This window comes from Petaurus breviceps, unplaced genomic scaffold (genome assembly GCF_028583685.1).
Source record: "Petaurus breviceps papuanus isolate PSGF00001 unplaced genomic scaffold, PetGlider_PUasm1.0 138, whole genome shotgun sequence".
In the NCBI taxonomy this organism is placed as follows: domain Eukaryota; kingdom Metazoa; phylum Chordata; class Mammalia; order Diprotodontia; family Petauridae; genus Petaurus; species Petaurus breviceps.
This window is the reverse complement of record NW_027185694.1, coordinates 29,521,752-29,534,310: the sequence shown is the minus strand read 5'-3', so window position 1 is coordinate 29,534,310 and position 12,559 is coordinate 29,521,752. Positions and strand designations below refer to the sequence as shown.

Genomic DNA, 12,559 nt, shown 5'->3' with positions numbered 1-12,559 from the left:
ATCCTTTGGGTGATATTTTTGATGAGACCATCTAAGGGGTTCAGTTCTTATACAGTAAAGAGTATTTTAGTTTCTTGTGATTATATTGGTTAAGCAGTTTGTCTTTGACTCTTTTCCATTCAGAGTGGTAACTTTTCCATTTTGCATTTGTGAACTAGGGGTTGCTACAATGAAGCTGAAGAATCCCCCAGTGAACAGCTTAAGTCTGGAATTACTAACAGAATTTGTAATAAACTTGGAGAAACTGGAAATTGATAAAAGTTGCAGAGGTGTCATCTTAACATCCGTATGTATTGTATTTAATTTTGATTCACTATTGATTTCACTTTCTCTCAAACTTTTTATTTTTTAGGTAACATGCAAATCTATCATTTGTTCAAGATTCTTCTCCATATGTGAAAACAAGGGGATTACTGTTAATCATCATAGAGAAATCCAGGAGAATAGGTTATCCTGTTGAGGATTCTGGAGGACAGTGAGAAGTGTCAGTCTGGCATTCTCTTGTGGGCCTGTTAGCCATTGGAGGACAGCCAGAAATACAAGAGATTGTGTCAAGTTTAACAAGATCAGAGTCATAATTTTGGAAATATCCGTTTTCTCAAAAGAGTGGTAGAGCAAATGAGAGGAGGGAAGTATTATTGGAATTTAGCCTCAGGAGCTCCTGAAAATACTTCTGGTGGTTCCTTGGATGGTGAATGGCACTGTCCCCCAAGTAGAACATAACCTCCTTGAGGTTGGGGCCTTACCTCACTTTTGTCTTAGAATCCTAGTGATAGGCACAGTGCCTAGCACAGATAGTAGGTTAATAAATTCTTTTTTTTTTTTGGCTTTTTGGAGGGCAATTGGGGCTAAGTGACTTGCCCAAGGTCACACAGCTAGTAAATGTTACGTGTCTGAGGCTGGATTTGAACTCAGGTCCTCCTGACTCCAGGGCCGGTACTCTATTCACTGTGCTTCCTAGCCGCCCCTAGTTAGTAAATTCTTACTGATTAATTTTCCTGGGTATGATAACCTCTAGCAAAGATGTATGGGAAAAATTTTTAGCCAAATCATTAGTAAAGCACAAGATTATAAACCAGGCAATTGTTTGTTCATCTAGCATGCACTCTGTGTATGTGTATATGTGTATGTACATATATACACACATATATGTACACACATATACATATATATATATATATATATAAAACTGTATTGTATTCAATTGATTGTAGGGAGGTAGAAAGGAAGTAGAAGATAAATAACTATTGTCCTCGATGAACTCAGTTTAATGATGAAGACTGGCAAAATGAACAGAGAAAAGGACAAATGTGAAAATACCTAAGAACATATACAAGGTTTCTTCTTTGTGAAGCAATTGATTCTGAAAAATCTCAGGGAGGAGAGTTAAAGAGAGAAATGATCCTGCTCCCTGACACCTTGATAGGGCTCACCCAGAGACTCAAACATAGAGGCGATGATACCCTCCCTGACCTCATTTCTCAATGATTAACATGCTCCTACCTGATTTTGTCCTTTCCTTCCTGGTGATCCTTTGTACAAATCCCACACTGACACTCACTTATTCCTATACTCTCAACCCCACCCTCACCAATTTCCCACTCCAAAGCTATCCACCCCTTCCACTGTGCTCTTTGGAATGCTTGCACTTCAGTAACAAACTTACTTTTATCTTAAACCTTTTGCTTTCTCATTTCTTCCATCTTCTTGTTCTCGCTGAGACTAGGTTTCCTCCTGATGACACAGCTCCTCTGGCCACCCTTTCCAGCACCAGTTTGTACTTTCCCTTATGCCCCCAATTGGAAAGAAACCTCAATCCCCCTTAATGCTAGTGCCTCTGTGATTATCACCGGTTTATACTGTATATATCTTGTTTTCCTCATTAGACTGTGGGATCCTTAAGAACAGGGACTCTGATGTAAATCACTTGGAGGCTTGGCAGCTAAAAAAATCTCTCCCTTCCTACCCCCCTCATTGAGAAGGCAAGCAGTTATACATCCATGCTGGCCACTAGTTATACATGTGCATATAGATTATACATGTGTAGAATGCAAAGCATATCCATAATAGTCATATTGTAAAAGAAGAACATAGACAAAAAAAACCTCAAGAAATATAATGTTAAAAAAAATATGCTTCAGTCTGTATTCAGACACCATCAGTTCTTTCTCTGGGAATGGATAGCATTTTTTTATCATAAGTCCTTCACAGTGTTCCTGGATCATTGTATTTCTGAGAATAGCTAAGTCATTCACAGCTGATCATAGTACATTATTGCTGTTACTTCATACTCTGTACATTTCATTTTGCATCAGCTCATGTAAGTCTTTCCACATTTTTCTGAGAGCATTCTGCTTGTCATTTCTTATATATAGTAGTATTCCATCATAATCACATATCACAACTTGTTCAGCCATTCCCCAATTGATGGGTATCCCCTCAATTTCTAATTCTTTGCTCCCAAAAATGAGCTGCTGTAAATATTTTTGTACATAAAGGTCCTTTTTGTTTTTTATCTTTTTTTGGAATACATATAGTGGTATTGCTAGGTCAAAGGATATGTGTGGCTTTATAGCCTTTTGGGCATAGTTGAAATCTTTTTAAAAAATAGGTAAAAGCACATAGATTTGCTCACCTCTTAACTATATTTATTCTGTCCTTTACAGCTTAAGAATTAGTCTCCAAGTTGGAAAAAGCTAGAAAAATATGGAAATGATAAACTGAGTCTAATGAAGGCTTTTGCCCAAAACTTCATTTTGTTTTAATCTTGAATGAAAATGAATTATAATTGGTTAAATAACATTTAAAAAGACAGAGTTTACTTGCTTACTTGAAATGCAAAAAATAATAATTATCACCTGTGTATGTTTGAAAAAAAAAAAAGATATTGAATAGAACTCTGGCCCTGGAGTCAGGAGGACCTCAGTTCAAATCTGGCCTCAGATACATATTACCTGTGTGACCCTGGGCAAGTCACTTAACCTCAGGTTCCTCCAAAAGAAAAAAATAAAATCTTTAAAGAATGAATGGTTCTTAGTACATATTGATTGTTCAAGATATTAGAGCCAATCTGTTGTAAAGCCTTATTAGTTCTACTATATCTCTTAGATCCAGGTCCTCCTTCCACTTACACAGTCAGTAGGCCTTTATCATCTGGCCCCTACTCTCACATTGTTCAAGATATCCCTGTGTGGCAGCCTCCATTTGGCAGATAAGGAAAAAGCTTCCTAGGATCATATATTTCAACTTGGAGCCTCCCAAGTTCCTATAGTCCAAATCCTATGTGGAAATCAAGGAATTTGGCTACCAGATGGCTTTACTTTTCAGAGATGCAGTAGCCCCATGTGAAGCCTTTCCAGCCTACTAGACCTGTCCTCAGGTACCAAGTATACCACCATCCTTCCCAGAATTAGGAGGGAAACCTCTAATTCCTACCCACATGATCAGTATTTTTAACAGCTCTAGCACTATATTATGGAAATAGCCTCTTAATTGGTTTCCCTGCCTCTTGTGTCTCCTTTTCCTGATCCTTCCTCCACACTTTTGCCATTGGATATTCCTAAAGCACAGGATATACCTAAAGTCACTCTTTTGCTCAGTAAGCTCCTGTTATCTCCAAAATCAAATGTAAATTCCTTTGTTTGACCTTTAAAGCCATTGGGTCCAGCCTGGGTCTCACATAAATTTCTAGGATTATTGTCCTTTATGCTTCCTTCACATACTCTAGTGGCCCATCCCAAGTCTGTCCTCAGTGCCTTTGCATTGACTGCCCCCTCATGCCTAGAACACCCTCTCTCCTACCTCTGCTGCCCTTAGAATTCCTAGCTTCCTTCCAGGTTTGGCTCAGGCACGAAGCCTCTCCCCCAGATTATATACTTGTGTGTGTGTATGTGTACTTGCACATACACATTGTCCCAGACTGACAGGTATGGGAGGGTCTCATTTTTGTCATATTCCCAGTGCCTTGTGCATAGTAAGTGCTTAATAAATGCATGCTAATTGATTGGTTGTTTCTTATTACTTCAGAACAACCCCAAAATCTTCTCTGCTGGCTTAGATATTACTGAAATGCATGGAAAAAATGAAGCACACTATGCCGAGTACTGGAAAGCGGTACAAGAGTTGTGGCTGAAGCTATACGTCTCCAACATGGTGGTGATATCAGCGATCAATGCAAGTTGTCTTTTTGTCTGATTTCAAAGGAAACTGTCTTGTAAATTGCTTTTTTTTAAAGTGTTCAGGTAAAAACTAGGGCAGCCAGGTGGCGCCATAGTGCACAGAAGGGCCTGACTTAAAATCTGGCCTTAGACACCTCCTAGCTGTGTGACCGTGGGCAAATCACTTAACCCTGTTTGCTTTAGTTTCTCACCTATAAAATGAGCTGGAAAAGGAAATGGCAAACCACTCCAAGAAAACCCCAAAATTGGGGTCACGAAGAGTCAGACATAACTAGAACAACAGAAAGCTATAGGTGCTGTGGGTGGAACAAGTTCACATTTGCTATGTGAACTTAGGTTTTAAAGATCAATATTATGTTCCTGTTGTTCTGGCCATGCTCTTTAGTTAGAGTTCGACCAGTCCCTGCATGGTTCCATTGAGAACTCAGAGATCACAAAATTTAGATCTAGAAGGAACCTTAGTGATTGTCTAGCAGCTCTAGTCCATCCCCCTAATTTTAAAGTTTGAGAAACTGAGGCCCAGAGACGGAAAGAGAATTGCCCAAACTCCTTATAAGTTAATAGCAAAGCTCAGGTTTGAGCCTATGTTCTCTAATTTCAAATCTAGCAATCCTGCACTGCATCATGGCTGCCTCTGATGCAGGACTATTTAAACCAGTCACAAGTAGCTCTAAAACAGACTGACAGTTTACAAATCCCTGTGGATGCCTCCTTCCATGTGGGAAATCAGCTGACCCACAGAAGCCTTCACACCCTCTTGTCATTAAAACCTCAGGAAGCTAAGAAAGAACAAAACTAGTCTTTTAGGTTTTTTCCTTTCTGTTACAAGTAGCAGCAGAGTTCAGCACTGCATCTGCTGATTTGTGCATTTGCTCTGAGTGTCTCCATGCCACAGCTGGATGTGATAACAGGATTGCCTAAAATCAGCATTTGGTTTTGCTTCTAGGGAGCAAGCCCTGCCGGAGGCTGCCTGATGGCCTTAGCTTCTGACTACCGAATCATGGCCAACAACCCCAAGTACACCATTGGTCTGAATGAAACTCAGCTGGGCATTGTGGCACCCTTCTGGTAAGGCTGACTACATAGAGACCCTTCCCAGGTGGACTTATTCCTTCTGCCCTTCTGGGTATTTCTTCTCGAAAAGGAAGCTTTCCTTTTTTTTGGAGTCTGTCTGTCACCTCAGTGTCAGAACTAGATGCTTGTATTTTTAGAAGTGCTGATAGTCTACACCAGGAGTGGGGAGCCTGCAGCCTTGAAGCCACATGTGTCCTCTGGGTCCTCAAGTTCGGTCCTTTGACTAAATGCAAAGTTCACAGAACAAATCCTCTCAATAAAAGCATTTGTTCTGTGGACATTGGACTCAATCAAAAGGCCACACCGGAGAACCTAGAAGGCCACCTGCGGCCTCAAGGCTGCAGGTTCCCCACCCTCAGTCTGTGCTTATTTCTTCCACACAATAGTTAACTGAGGGCTGTGTGTGTGTGTTGTTAATCCTAGGTTTAAAGATACCCTTGTGAACACAATTGGGAACAGAGCTGCAGAGCATGCCCTTCAGCAGGGGTTGCTCTTCTCTCCTGATGATGCCCTCAAAATAGGCTTAGTGGATCAGATAGTGCCAGAAGACAAGGTGCAGAGCACAGCTCTCAGTATGATGTCTGAGTGGCTGAAGATTCCAGGTGAGAAGATGCCTCTCTGCTCAGACTGAATTAAAAGGGGAGATTGGTCATGGAGGGAGAGAGCCCTTTGAATTGTTTCTGCTGGTAACATTTTATTTTTTTTCCCTCCTTTTGTTAAAAACTATCTATCACAAAGGAGAAAACTTTGTTGTAAAGAGAAAGGTATTGGATTATACTGCTACATTTAAAGCTTTGAGTTTCCAAAGTGATACACACATTTCACTCTACCAGTAGATCTAATCTAACATTGGTTTGTCCCAGAAAAACACATTAAAGGAAATAAGATTATGAGGGAAGTTCCACAGAAACAACTAATTGGAAGTAGAGGGGAAATCAAAACCACTGAACTAACATGGGCAAGGAAGGAATCAGACTGAGATGTGAGGGATTTGGAAAGGGAGTCCAGACTTCCCAGAAAATATCCAACTTGAAATATGGAGTGTGGCGGCAGAAGTCAGGATCATGCCTGGGCTAGGGAAGGTCATCGGGGCCACCCAGGAAAGTGGGCTTCCTTTCACAATCGGAAGGAAGCAGGAGTAGGACTTTATCATGTCATTTGACTAGGTCTTAACATTATAAAATAAAGGTGATTAAAGCATTATAAGGTAGGATAATACTTATAGGAATGAATTTCTGTGAATCCAGGTTATGATTTAATTGGTTTGACTCTTAATGACCTAGAAATTAATAATGTGTTAACCCTGTTTTTAGACCATGCTCGGCAGCTTACCAAAACCATGATAAGAGGACCTACTGCGCATAGGCTGTTGAAACAACGAGAAGCAGATATTCAGAACTTTGTCAGCTTTATATCCAAAGACTCCATCCAGAAGTCTCTTCATATGTATTTAAAGTCTCTTAAAAAACAAAAAGAGTAAGTGTTTAGGCTCCTGACACAGGATATATAGCTGGGAACACTGAAGCAAAGCCATGTGCAGGCCCTACAGGCCTTCCTTTGGGTAGCCATAGGTTTTTAAAACAAAGTATTTTTCAAGATAAAATTAAATTTAATTATTTGTTCTTAGTTTGTTGATCTTTTCAGAAGATCCTGTCCCCTTTATCCTGATATCCCAAAAGTATCCTTCTCTTCCCATCAGTGCTTTTTGTCCCTTCCCCCTTCCCCTACCCCACCCCACATACACCTAGAAGGTGCTTGGGTAGATTCTAGAGAGACTTGGCTGATGATGTGGAAAGGAAATCTTGTGTTCCTGAGCAGTACTTTACCTGGGAATCATGAGTAGTGGGCTTACTAGAGCTTGGAAATAGAACTCCCTTGCTAAGGGCCCTCCTTTGCTCAAAGTCGAGAATTGTGAACAAAAGTCCTAAGATTTTTTTGCTCCCCAGCCTCAGGGCAGCCTGGTTGCTAGTGGTGAGAGAAGTGGTTCCCCAGGTAACCAGGGAGCTGCAAGGAGCACCTCCCCACTCCCCCTGTATATATTCAGGGTGGAAATACGTTTTCCATACCAGTATGACTTTTCAAATAAAGAGCTTTTCAGAATTCTTGTTTGTTCATTTATCCTTGGAATGAGTGTTGCAGGAATGGGCAAGAGAAAGAGGGATGATGATAGCTTCACAATACTCATTTCTTGCAAGATTATAAATGCTTCGGTTAACTCATGCTCAAAGAGCTTCCCTTTCCAAAGCCTGTTTTTTCCTGGAACAGTCAGTTGTGTATTCTTCATAGCTATTTCCAAATCCTACTCATGTGGGTGCCAAAGGTTGACATTTCAGGAACAAAATCCAAACTTTCAGATAGGCATCTGTTAATTGTGTAATAAATTCCTTCCTTACTCTAGACATTTTTAGTTTAAATCATCATACATGAGGTTGTTGTTCTAATCCTTCCGGTAGCATAATGAGGTTCCTAAATGGAGCATAATTTTGGAGGCGTAGAAAGGAAGGAACCAAACCTGTGTGAGCACTTCTTCTACCAGCTACACAGGAAAAGGGCCTTGGCACCAATAGAGGTAAAATGACTTGTCCATGACCGAAGAGTCACTGTGTATCACTTGAGGACCCCAAGTCTTCCAGACTCTCTTGGAGATGTAGTACCAACTTATTTGTGAAGTTCTTCAGAAAAAGTATGTTTTGAGGCAGCTAGGTGACAAAGTGAATAGAGCAATGACCCCGGAGTCAGGAGGTCCTGAGGTCAAATCTGGCCTTAGACACTACACTATCCATGTGACCTTAGGCAAGTCACTTAACCCCAATTGCCTTGCCTTCCCCCCTCAAAAAAAAAAAGGTATGCTTTTAGAAAAATTAATGAAATCGTAAACGGAAAATGACTATAAGCATGCAAGGCACAGTTGTTTGGGGGTGAACCCTTTAACTTCTGGACCTCAGTTTCTTTGTCTGATGGAAAGAATGATCCCTCTACTACATAACTAGAATGGCTTTTATGACAAGTGAAGCCATGGATGTGAAAAGCAGCAAAGCACAAAATGTAAGATTTGTTTAAAAACTGACCTAGGAGTGACTGAGTAGTGAAGATGTAGCGTCTTGGGCCTCTCCTGGCTCAGAGAAAAGCCAAATGTTTAATATCTGTGAGTAGCATTTTGTGGACAGAATGCCAGTTAAAAGTGACATCTTCCTGTTTTGCAAATAAACAAGTGGTCAGAAAGTTGTTTTCTCCAAAGTGGGCTTTTACTGAATAGAATATTGAGAATAAAGACTCCTACCAGGTAAACTGCAGAAGAGCTAGCTGCTGTCCTGGCCTACTAAATGCTGACCAAAATGTGTTAACTAGTAACCCAGAGCCCAAAATGCAAAAAAGGGCAGTGGCAGCAGCCTATTCTCCATCTCCTGCTGGGGAGTAAAATCAAGGATGTGAAGAGCCATTGCAGAATATGGGCCCAGGGAATATAAAACTAGGAAAGGAATTCATTCTGTTCATGCATCCAAAATCAGACTTGTTGATCTCACATGGGGACTGTATCTGGACTTTCCTGTTCTAATTTGATTATCTTGTCCATAATTTTTGCTAGCTGTCAAGATCCATAGAAAATCCCTGAAGAATTTTGTGTTTGAAGCTGAGACTGAATTCCACATCTGTTAGACTGAAAGTTCCCGGCAGAAAGCATTTGGTGATGTCAAGGAAAGGGAAAGGGATTGGCCTGTCATTGGAGCTGGGAATATGGGCTTCAAGGCTGCTAGAACTGTTTCAGGACCCAGGGATTGAACCAGTTTAAAATGTTAAGTTCTGAAAATCTTCAGTCTTGAAAAAGAAAAACATCTGTGGCATTCTCCTCGAGAATCCAGGAATGCTGTCCCACCTTGGTGTCCTTTGGGGCTGTTTGTTGCATGTAACAAAAGAGGCTGAAGAAGAGCATCCTAGACAGTCCTTAGGGAACATCAGTGAGTTTTCAGAGTCACTTCTACAGGGAAATGATCGCTAATGGCTAAAGCCTGGAAGGAGGGAAGAAGAGAGAGTAAGGCCATTCTTTGATCTTCAGCCTTTTTTAAAAAAAATTCTTTTCAAACTTCATTTATCCACTTGGATGGTTTTCCAGGCAGGGATAAACAAGATTGAGTGATTTGCCTTTAGCTTTAGTCCTTTCCAAAGCCCTCCAGCCAAAAAGTAATAATGAGATGCCTGTTCTCTTTACAGCAGAGGGAATGTTCCCTATGGGAGAAAGGAGTCCTCACCCCAGAGAGCAGTTGATTTGATTTTTTTTTCCTCTAGTACTCTAGACAATTCTTGATTAATGAAAATTACTTACATTGATCCATCTATACCCGTGCCCCATCTTCCTTTTGGTGAACATTTGCAAAAGGAATGCTGAAACAGTGATTTAGGTAAGGGCATAGGTCTCAATTTTGGCCAGGGTCAGGAGAGATTAGTCTGTGGCCAGGAAATAGAATTTTTCAGCATATAATGGCCCAACAGGCTTTTTGGATTCCTCCCTGAACTATATGCACTTACTTTCTAAATACTGTTTCCCAGGAAGTCAGAGTCACAGGCAATGGGCAAAACTACAGAGGAGGGAAGGTTAGGAGGGAATTCGTGTGTGTGCCATCACCCTACCACCACCAAGCCTTGCACATAAGTGGTTTGCAGTCAAGGCAGGAAGTAGAGAAACTGCCTTCAGAGATTAAGCTGAGATGGAAGCAGGAGGATGAACTAGTTGACCAGGCAAGGTCTCCACCAACTCCATAAATGCTACTGGAATTTGGCCTATATAAAATGGGAAGGTTTTGAGAACTGTTTGGATGGCCCAAGTCCTCAGACGCTTGACAAAATTACCTCTGATTATATGAAAACATTTCTAAAGGCAGAGGATAGGATCCTCCTTTTAAAAGTGAGTAGCAGTAGAAAAACAAGTTTCTTTCCTGCACTTACTGCAGTCTGGTCCAGGCTGAAGGACTCCTGGAAGTTGTTCACTGTAGCTGAGTTGGGTGCAATGCATTTTCTCAGCCGAGAGCCACAGACCACAATCCTGTACACAGATGGGACAGTGATGACCCACCCCCCTCCCCAAGGGCTGGCCTCTCCCTTCAGCTCCAGAAAGAACATGAAAGCAGGAAGGGACCCTTCCCCAGGCACTACCCGCCTGCCTTTGAGTCTCCCACCTTCTCCCAATGGACTGGCTCCTCTCACCTGTCATAAGCACAGTCAGAATTCCCCACGGTGGTGTCAGTATCATCAGATATAAGCCATTTAAAAATCTCACTAGTTCGAAGCCTAATATTGGCCCAATCATGCTGCTTGACATAGTTACAGTCTGCATTGAAGTCCCCTAGGAAAAGGATGTCCTACAAAAAGAGATCAGCAGTTATAAAGAGGATGTGTGGGTGGCCCTGGCACTGGTTCAGAGAAAACATTACCTATTCCCAAGATAGAAACAGATTTCCCAGGACTCCTTACTTCCTCCTCACCTCCTTACTTCCTTGACCCCTCTTCACAGGCTCTCTTATGTGGAAGTAGTAGGGAAGATGAAGTAGATGAGGGCAAGTGAAGTTAGGTTAAGTAGGTAAGAATGGGGAAGGAGGTAGGGGAGAGGTTGGAGGTGAGTGCAGATGGGGAGCTAGGTGAGGTCGGTCTTACGTCAGTCCCCCACTTGTCAATCACATGCAAGTAGACATCGTACAGGGCATCAATCTCTGCCACAGCATTGTGTGGGGCCGAATGCAGGGGCACCAGGACAAATTCCTTCACGGCTGTAGGGGCAGTACAGAGGAGATGGGAGTTAATCCAGAGTTGAAACAGGGTGGAGTGTGGTCATTGTGTGTCAGACTGGCCCCACCTGTGTTTGGAGATGAAAACTTGACAATGAAGGGTTCTCTGCTGAAAACATCTTCAGGGTCTGGGTAACAGTAACTATCCAACACAGAAAGTGTCTCTGTCCTGGGAGAGGTGAAGTAGGGGAACATCAGTGATCAGGGTACTTCTCCTCTTCTTCCTTCTCTTCCTCCTCCTCCTCTCTCATTCCTCCAGTCTTTTTACACCTTACTTCCCTTGATCCTCACCCAGACTCTGAAATCCCATGACACTGGCCTCCTAGCTGTTCCTAAAACTAGACACCCTGTTTCCAGACTCCTGACATTTTCCTTGGCTGACTCCCCTGCCTGGAATACTCTCCATCCTCCTATCCACCTCCTGGCTTCTCTGGCTTCCTACAAGTCCCACCTAAAATTTCATTATCCCTAAGAAGCCTTTCCCAATTCCCCTTAAATAAGCTTGTGCCTTCCCTCTGAGATCATTTCCAATTTATCCTGTATATTTCTTTTCTACATAGTTGTTTATTATGTTGTTCACCCAGAGTAGGGACTACCTTTTGTTTGGTATCTCCAGTGCCTAGCAATGCCCACAGGCACCTTTATAAATGCCCATTGACTGGCTGACTGAGTATTCTGGATGAAGCCCCTTTTCTGGTCCTTAAGTTCCCTCTCTGAAATTGTCCTCTTGCTCCATCCCCACCCCCCTGACCAGTCCTTTGACTTTCTCCTGTCTCTGAGGCCCGGCTGTGGAACCCTATCCTACCCCATTCCATCCCTTAGTGCCCTCGAACCTGTAGACAAACAGATACATCTCTTTGTAGTTGTCACGTCCCAATGGCTCGCTGGTCACATAGCTGTAAGTGTACTTGGATATACTGGGAATAGGCAAGAAGGGGAAATGGGGGGGGGGGGTAGGAGTCACACCCTCACACACACCCAGGTGGGAGGCAAAGATTCAGAGGCTCCGGGAGCCTCCCTCCTCCAAGGCGCCCCGCCCGAGCCCCATCTGGGACCGAGAGTGTGATAACGAGCCCCCCAGGCCTTGGGCAATCACTTACGCCCCTGCCTCCGCCCCTGGAGTCCCCTTCCCTTGGGCAACCAGGCAACCTTTTCTCGTTCGACCCGAAGCCCCAGCCCCGACCTCCGCCCCCGTGGCACCAAGCACCATTCCGAACCCAATGACTCATGCCACCCAGGAATAGACTGGAGGTAAGGGTTGGGGGGGGGGGGGGGCGTGAAGGCCCTGGCTCGGCCTCCTCCGCCTCCCCCCACCCACCTCCTCCGCTGCGACCCAGCGGACTCTGAGAGACAAACTTGGGGGACTTATCAATGCCGATGTTTCCGCACTACCCTCTACTGGGGTCGGACTCTCAGGACCGTGGAGAGCTCGAGTCTCTAGGCTCTCTCTCTCTCTCTCTCATACACACGCGCGCGCGCACACCACACACACACACACACACACACACACACACACACACACACACACAC

General features: G+C 43.0%; 2 protein-coding genes across 5 annotated transcripts in view; one reads left to right on the top strand and one right to left on the bottom strand.

The window, feature by feature from the left end:
* ECI1 (enoyl-CoA delta isomerase 1) overlaps positions 1-7,352 on the top strand; it is a 36,004-nt gene extending 28,652 nt beyond the window's left edge. For 2 of the 4 annotated variants that reach the window (XM_069063155.1, XM_069063139.1), the window contains exons 3-7: positions 159-286; positions 4,027-4,173; positions 5,125-5,246; positions 5,676-5,854; positions 6,566-7,352. In XM_069063155.1, the coding sequence (XP_068919256.1) occupies positions 159-286; positions 4,027-4,173; positions 5,125-5,246; positions 5,676-5,854; positions 6,566-6,732 (743 nt within the window). In that variant the 3' untranslated portion in view covers positions 6,733-7,352. Of the gene's footprint in view, positions 1-158; positions 287-4,026; positions 4,178-5,124; positions 5,247-5,675; positions 5,855-6,565 lie in introns of all 4 variants that reach the window. The other 2 variants (XM_069063148.1, XM_069063163.1) reach the window with 2 other exon arrangements.
* The window catches only part of DNASE1L2 (deoxyribonuclease 1 like 2), a 6,879-nt gene continuing 1,160 nt past the window's right edge, over positions 6,841-12,559 (bottom strand). The window contains 6 exon segments of the mRNA XM_069063122.1: positions 6,841-9,259; positions 10,194-10,290; positions 10,452-10,606; positions 10,899-11,033; positions 11,036-11,198; positions 11,863-11,946. Coding sequence (XP_068919223.1) covers positions 9,206-9,259; positions 10,194-10,290; positions 10,452-10,606; positions 10,899-11,033; positions 11,036-11,198; positions 11,863-11,946 — 688 coding nt within the window. The 3' untranslated portion in view covers positions 6,841-9,205.